Source organism: Stylophora pistillata, chromosome 2 (genome assembly GCF_964205215.1).
Source record: "Stylophora pistillata chromosome 2, jaStyPist1.2, whole genome shotgun sequence".
Classification (NCBI taxonomy): domain Eukaryota; kingdom Metazoa; phylum Cnidaria; class Anthozoa; order Scleractinia; family Pocilloporidae; genus Stylophora; species Stylophora pistillata.
This window is the reverse complement of record NC_142520.1, coordinates 26,219,972-26,228,207: the sequence shown is the minus strand read 5'-3', so window position 1 is coordinate 26,228,207 and position 8,236 is coordinate 26,219,972. Positions and strand designations below refer to the sequence as shown.

At 37.5% G+C, this 8,236-nt stretch overlaps 1 protein-coding gene across 1 annotated transcript; it reads right to left on the bottom strand.

The window, feature by feature from the left end:
- Positions 1–485: 485 nt before the first annotated feature.
- LOC148738062 (uncharacterized) lies at positions 486–4,920 on the bottom strand. Its single transcript, XM_088749947.1, has 6 exons — positions 4,731–4,920; positions 4,319–4,614; positions 3,607–3,721; positions 2,554–2,637; positions 1,758–2,003; positions 486–910 (listed from the first exon to the last, which is right to left on the bottom strand). The coding sequence occupies exons 1-6, from the start codon at positions 4,807–4,809 to the stop codon at positions 573–575; spliced, it is 1,158 nt and encodes a 385-aa protein (XP_088606073.1). The 5' UTR covers positions 4,810–4,920; the 3' UTR covers positions 486–572.
- Positions 4,921–8,236: the final 3,316 nt, after the last annotated feature.

The following is an 8,236-nucleotide window of genomic DNA, read 5'->3' as shown; positions in this document are numbered from 1 at the left end:
CTGGCTTGAATTAATCATAAGGCAAACGGTGTCAACCGTTTGAGAGAAGTCGTTTTCCCATAACTTTTATTCTACAGTTATGAATAACTGGAAAGTTTTCATAGATAAAAAGAACAAGAGGAATGAGTCATATGAGAAAACCACTAATATTCTCCCCAAAATTGTTCAATTAACTTAGTAAGATAGAATAGATAGAATTACTTCATTTTTTATCGACGTTCAGGCAGAGATTATCAATTAAACATGAAATGATGTGATGAAACGATGCTTCTTACTTGTTCTTTTATTGTGGGCATTACCTTTCTTTGACGCAAACAGCATGTAAAAGCGATTAAAGACAAAATAATGAAAATTGTTTTAAAGACATTATAAGATGTATTCATTTTGTATACAGTGGAAATGCAGATTCACTGTTATTATTTGAAACGTTATCTTAAAAACGAATTCAGAAGCACATCGCAGTCCTAGAAAAGAACTGTTTATGATGGAGTGCAAAGGAAAGCGATTACATCAGTTTACCTAGTTATCTGCAGATGGATCTCCTTAGGACGGTTATAGAAACAGAATTTTCATCAGGATAACTTTTCATAGAAGACTTCGATGTCAGTAGGAGAAAACTGATAGCTACCGGCAAAAAATGGGCAGTTGCTATGGCGGGAATATTCTGGTGGAACGGTGTACGTGTGTCCACAGTGGGTGTACGAATTTTGGTTGTTTACGGCGTCACTAGATATATAGATGTCGTGCAGGGAAGTACTATCACCAAACGTTGGTCCAGAATCGGAACAGCCATACATAGCACTGGGAGTATTGCTGTATTTAGCGAGTTTGACGGGAGCATATCCATTGATGTTGTTTAGTGAGAAGATGAAAGCTTTGCTGGTTGGAGAGTGACGGCATGGATTATCGCCTGTTGGTGAAAAATAGATGTTACGATGAATTGGCCGAAAAAAAAACTTAGGCACGATCCTTGGCAAGGATCAAGCAAAGAGGAACGAGGAAAGGGAACGGAGATAAAAAGCGAAACTGTACTTGGCTCTCTCACGATCACCAAATTTCTTTAATGCTGGCTGAACTTGTTTTAGCTGGCTGAGAAATCTTCTTCCCCCCCCCCCTCCCCACCCCCCCGTCCCGTTATTACCGGCAATATGGAAAACGCTCAAAAACCAACTTTTTCCCCTGGAAATCGAATGATTTTCACAAATATGTTGACCTCATTCCGTAAAGGATTGAAGTTTAAAGTAGTGGGTGTGGCATAGCAAATGGCATTATAAGGTTAATGTTTTGCGATTTTCTCATTAGACATGTACGGTCTTGGAAAATCCTTCATAAATGCACTGTTAACTGCAGTATTTATTAAATATTTATTGGAGACTACTTCGAAGTTGGGTCTGTTCATCTCGGAAAGCACGATATACTTGTTGTAATCGAGATTTTTTCTTTGACACTGAGACAAGGTTAGTACGGTGAAGAAGGCGAGGTTCAAAATGCTGACAGCTGTCCACGTAGTCTTTTTTTTCTTTTTTTTTTCACCAACAATGACGTCAATGTTTATTTAAATGACGCGCTTGAAGACTGGACGAATAGCAACGTTGATATTTGTGAATTTCAAATTAACGCAAACCGCATGAAAACGTTTAACTTGGTGACGTTGTTTCCCCTCAGTGACTTAAATAAGATCTAATCCACCCTTGGCAGTTGTCACTTTGGAAAGAACAAACTTGTGGTCTTCTTCATGAACCAGCTTGAATACTTACTATGCCAAGACACGTTCGTATATCCTCCAAATATGGAAGAGTTGACCCGGATAACTGTCACTGTGGGTCCTTTTCCATCACAGTTATTGTGAAATGTCGCTGCAGCCCATCCGTCTGTCTTGGCGTGCCAGCATTTTACAAATACACTGCGGCCCGGATCCATGAGAACTGGACTCAGATATGATACCAGCACTCCTAGGTATTGGTCACCGTCAAGGCCGCTGAGAATACTAGAAGCAGCCAGAGCTGTTGTGAAATCAAAACAATAACTATGATGGGTGAAAGCTAAAACTGACAAATATTTTACCCAGTAGATAAATTTGCAGCATTTCCCAAATAGTTACATGCAGTTCTTTTACTTTTTCAACCCAGAAAATGAGAAGTTGAACAGAAATTATTTGTGGTTGGAAATCGTTGCTATGCTCTTGCTATCGAAATATTTGGTGTCTAGGGTCTCGTTAGATAAGGACATTGAAAGATCATTTTAATTTAAGCAGAATTGAAGTTTCTAGATGAATATCTCGGAAATATATTCAAAGATTTTAAGACCACTTGAAAACGTTCGAAAGCGGCACTTTCGTCATAAACGATGTGAGACTAAAATTCTGAACCGTGGCATTTTAGAAGCTGTCCATACACTGCTTAAAGATTAGTAGGAAAAAGTACGTAAATTATCATCACCTGCGATTATTGGTCCACAAATAATTTGTAGCTAAGTGTATTTACTATTTAAAGAGCATAAATCAAACCAAAAATTTGTTTGCAGTTTTCCCATTTTCATAATATGTTGGCTTACAGTTGCATCCATAGGATCCCACAGTATTAGCACAATGAGCACTGATGTCGCAAGAGTGTGAGCCCTCGGCACATTCATCGATGTCTAAATATATGGAAAGAGAAAGACATAAACTTTTTTAACTTCTACACAAGATCAAAGAGAAAAAACCAAAATAAAATTAGTCAGAGGGTGTCACAAATGTCGCTGAAATATACAATCTTATTGATCACAACCTGCAGAGCAGGCGTAATTTAGGCCAGTGAGTGCTCAGTATTTTTTAGCGAAAAATGGCCACCATCTCAGAATTTAATGGCAGCGGAAGGCTGGGGAGAGAAATTACTTTGTACCAGGGGAGTGAGTGACAGTCTAAAATAAGGAGAGAGGCCGTTTCCCCGTCCCCTGCCCCTCCCCGTCCACTCTGACTCTAATCGAACATTGCGTTCGAATAAAGGATCACGAGCTTCTAGCCTTAATTCGCCTTAATAAGACGCCTGCACTGCAGACTACATTCATCATCACTTGTTAGGAGTTTCTTCTATATTTTTAAACTGAATTATGTATTGAATAATTGGGCCATCTCTAACTAAAACGATATCGACAAATTAGTTTGTGCATTGCATTTGCTTTGTTAAACTGTTAGGCAATAATCAGATAGGTGCTCCAAGAATTATCTTAGATCACTTATAAATTACACATAATGCACTTGGTCAATTCGCAAAACCTTCCTGTCGAAACTGTCCTTTCAAAAAGTCTCTTTACTCTAATTTAACGTTAAACTAATATCAAGTAGCACCTGCTGCCAAAATCGGGGACTAAGGGATAAATCGTCACCAAATATGGATCCGACAGTTTACTCCAGTGGGGGTAAAAGAAGAAAAATTAATTCTCAGTGCTTTGTGACTCTTTCATCAAGCCTTTCTGATGAACTCTTCAAATTTCCTTTAGTTTTTTTTATTTTGTTTGATAGCCATAATTAGGAGATGAGAAACATAGCGGTATGCACAATGTTGACAAAGCTCCCTTCAGGTGGAAAGAAAAAGTTCTTAGCTGATAAACTTTACGATTTCTTACCCATTTCGCAATGTTTCCCAGTGTATCCTTTTCCACAAACGCACACATAGCTGTTCTTCTCGTACTGTACAACGCACGTTCCACCGTTCTTACAGGGCCAACTGAGGCATGGGGACTAAACAGGTGAAGGACAAAACTTCAAATTAGTAAAAGCCTCCCATGCATAGCATGGAGTGAGAATGGATAAACAAAACAGAGTGGGTGAAGAAAAGTAGTCGAGTAACACATGTTTTTTACTCATACAACTTGCATGACAGCCCCAGCACTTAAAAGAAGAAAAACGATTAATAAAAAGTTACTGAGAGGAGAACAGTTCAAATCGAGTAATACTGCTTTTTTAGTAGTGACCTCAGAATAACCAAGAACGATTTTTTTAGCTTTCTCTCTTTATCTTTTTCTTCCAACCCAAGGGCCTTCTCAAAAATTGGAAAAATTGTCTTTGTAACAAATATTGTGCATGAATTCATTTTATGTTACTCGAGCGGGATTGAAAAGTATTTCAGGTTCATGGTTAGAGAGGTTTCCGTTACTATAGTGTTTCAAGTTTGTTGATGAAGTCATGGCCTCTTTAATCTTGCCAACGGGTAGGAAAAGTGCTTCCCGTCGATAGCAGGTGTCTTAAAAAAGTTGTGCTAAGAAAATTTATTTTATCTAATTAAGTCGACCCCATTTTGGAAAATTGCTGTTTAGAATACTGCGACTTCGAGCTTACCATGATACTGAAGTAGTGGTGACTCTGACTGGCGACAAACCTGTCCGAGTTGTTGTAGATGTCCGAAGGAAGTAATTCACAAAGCAATTTGCCCATGATATCTTGAAATATAGCCAGATTGAAGGAGAAGCATGAAGGTATGTTGATACAAGCCAGTCCACAATCGCTGCCTTTCATAACATATACTGAAGCAATGTTGGTGATGTTCAGGTACGAAAACTTGTGAGCCTTAAACTTGGCAAAGGCCAGTGCGCTTTTGGTACCGCGGCTGAAAGTCTTTCCACTCACATCGAGAACTTTTGTTTGTTGAAATTGAAGGGAGAGAAAAATATTAAAATAATAAAATACAATTCCGAAAAAAATATCGTAACTCGTAAGCACTTGCTAAAGAATTCTTGCATACTCAACATACTGTTTGAAGCATCTGCCACAGAACATGTTACCACAAGAAAGCATGTTACCACATAAAAATAGTTCTTGTATAGCTGCATACTTGGCCTTGGCTATAAGCGGAGTTAACTATGCGGTTATGTGAATTTGGAAGCCACCAAATGGTTTACAAAGTTAGTTCAAGAACCATTTGAAGGAAGCACGTAATTATTTAACAGGTGAAACGGAAATAACTCGATCAGTTCGTTAATATTTTCCTTGACGTCAAACGGCCTAAATAATTTAGTGTTTATTTTATTCAAATTTGCATTTCGTGTATTGCAGAGTCCTCGAACATAGTCTTCTTGTTACCCCCATCATTGCCTTCTTAATGATATCCAAGAGCAGAGCTTTATCTTTCATGTAAAACCTACAGTTCAAGGTTAAAAGACACGTGAACTCAGCCTCGAACAAGCTGTAATCCTCGCTTATTTGGTCACGTGCATCGAGTTGCGGTTTCTGACGAAACTTGACGTCAAAAAGAAAAGCAAGACTACATTAAATTAAAGTACTTTTTCTTTTCTACTTTTCCTCAGTATTTTTTTAAACATTATTCCTACTTTTTCCTCCGGTCTAACTATTTTAATTCACATTGCTTCTCTCATCATAAGTTCCTTCAAGAAATATTTACAGTTGTGCCCGACTAGTCTTGGTTAATTGTGTTTCAAAAGACAGTGGTTATCATCTCACAGTCATCTCTCGAAAAGTTTATTTGAAAGCTTCGTGTTGAGCCTCGACTGCGTGCACTAGACCCAGTTTTTCCTGATGATATGATGATTCATTAAATGGCTGTCATTGATTAATATACCAAACAGCGTCGATTGTTTAACTCATCTTACTTGTATTCTTCGAAAAAAACATGTTAAAAACACAAATGTTATTTTATCCATTGCTTCCTTTCAGCTGTCTTAAGAATTCAAAGGGTTACATAATAAAACAATAGTGGATATTCGATTTAAATTTGAAGAGAGAGAAGGCAATTCAGGGAATAAAACTTGCACGAGGTCCCTTACCTTCCGGAGCACAGGGGCACAAGTCTAATTTAAGGGGGATGAGGGCAAATTGAGGCTGCTTAATACCAAGAAATGGTCCCATACAAGCATTTCTTAAAAAAAATTACTAACGTCATTGCTCTTTACAAAATTAAAACTTATTTGGCGGATAGCTCCACAAAATTAAGGTTTGTTTGAAGGTTTTTTTGCGGCTAAGATGCTTTGTCAATGAACTTCACTAACAATATAGAACAGGTAAGTTCCTGTCATCAATTACTAAGAGGCCACCTTGGCATATTTTGCAGAGTTTATCCGTCATTTTAGGCAAATGTTGCTTTGAAATATTTGTGATGCGTTTCAGAAATGTATCATGTTTTCGTAAAAGTGACTATTGCCAGGAAATATATCACGCGAAACATTAGCAAATTTAGGTCTTGTTTGCCTGACAGAAGAATGTTTTACGATAACTGACTGATTCTAAAAATAACAATGAAAATAATCAGAAATGATGTCGATGGTAACAATCGAAGTGTTCAATGTCCCGTGGTGTGAAGTCCCTGCCAAGCAGGGCACAGGGGCATTTTCATCGATTATTTCGATAGAAATAGACAAAAAAAAAAAATAAGAAACGAACACTCGTAAGCCGTTGCCCCTTAGATCCCCTACAGAATTCATTTGAATTTGTACAAGAATTCCTGCTTTAGCTCATCATCCCTCTCAAATACACTCTAATTCCAATTTCCGTCGGTTTTTTCTTTTTTCTTCTTTTTTCGACACGATAAAAATGTCGTAGTTTTTGTTTTTGGAAAAGCTGACACAATTCACCGAACGGTCAATCAAGCACTCGAGGGCGTTTTATTCGAGTTTAAAAACTTTATTTTATTGCCTGCTTATTCTTAGGGGCTTCATGTTGCCTTGAAGTTCAAAGAATAGCAAAATGCTTACAAGAGTATTGTCAACAAACCCAAGGAAATCTCTTTGCAACTCAAATGTCTCACTTTGTCTTGTTGCTAGTATCCATTGTAAGAATTTATTATTATATCCCTTTGGAAACTTCTTTGAAGCTTTATCCCAAGGAACTGGTTCATAAAAAGAACAAACGTCGTTTAAAGTACACATCAAAACGGTGACTGAAGGAATATCTCCATAAGGCGCCTGACGCTTGCAAAAACAATTACTTAATGCAATGCCTAAAGTGAATTTACGTATATGCAAATAGCTCTCTTCTTCATCAACGTCAATTGTGAACGTGTTATATCACGCTGGGTCTTCAGTTGCTCAAGGCGAGAAGGGTCTTGCATGGAAGTTACGAGGTGCTCGGTTTTGCAATTTGGTAATTTGGCAGAGTATTTTAGCAACATATCTCGCATCCTGTCTTTTGGTACCTTCATTCTGCTATGCTGTCTGATGTATGCTGTAGAGTGTGAATATGGCGGATAGACTGTTTTGATTAATATTAAGGGAGTCTGAAAATCTTATCTTGTAATGCATTTGAAGCGGGTGTAAACGAAAGTAACTCATCGTGAACGTTCAATCGTGACAAATACCAAAATTCCCGGGTTATCAAAATGTTCTATCTTTTTAAACAGAGGTAAAAATGTTTATAAAGCTATTATAGAGACACGTAGATCTTTAAAGACAGGTGTGATATGCCTCACTCAAGCTGTTTTTAAGTACGCGCTTGGGATATAATGATCATAAAGGTTAGGCTATAACTTCGACCTAGTTTCATGTTGGACTCCCTTTGTAACAACCACTACAACAACAAAAACAACAATTTATTTCGCATTAGGATGGAGGGTTACAATGACTAAAAAGAAAAACCTTACATAATTGACATTGCCCGCAAGTAGCACAGGCTAGTCGCGGCGGGCAGTGACAACAATTTGTTAAGAGTCTGAAGCAAATTATAAATGAAAAGATCATTACAGCTTGTTGGAATGCTTTTACGCAGAAAAAAAATTGTACCATCATTGCGTGAGACAGTGCGACAGTGAATTAGCGAGCTATTCGTCCATTTTCGCTCAGCCTATTTATACAAAAGAAATAATTAGAAAATTTCAAATATCTCGCCCGAAAGTCAGTACTCCTTAAACTGTCGTTTAGATAGTGATAGTCGACAAGCATCAGAAACAAATATATAAAATTGTAAAAACGGTCCAACTGTCAATGGAAGCTTTTCGTCGCGTGAACTTTCATCGCATTCACCTTGATCTAAATTTAGAGATAGCTCTTTATTAAAGAAACTTGAACGATTCATCACTTCAATTTATTTACAAGGAATAAGTTTCGATAAACCAAAGAAATGTCCTTGAGGTATCGAGAGACTGAAATTCTAAAAGGAACGCAATCATCTCGAAAGACAACCGAGTTCATTTTTATGATATCATTATTTGTACTCTAAACTGACATAATGAACTTGAAAAAACTCTAGGACTTTCATAGAAGCTGCCCACTAATGTTTTTCTCTGATCTAGATCCTAGATCTTGGATGCTA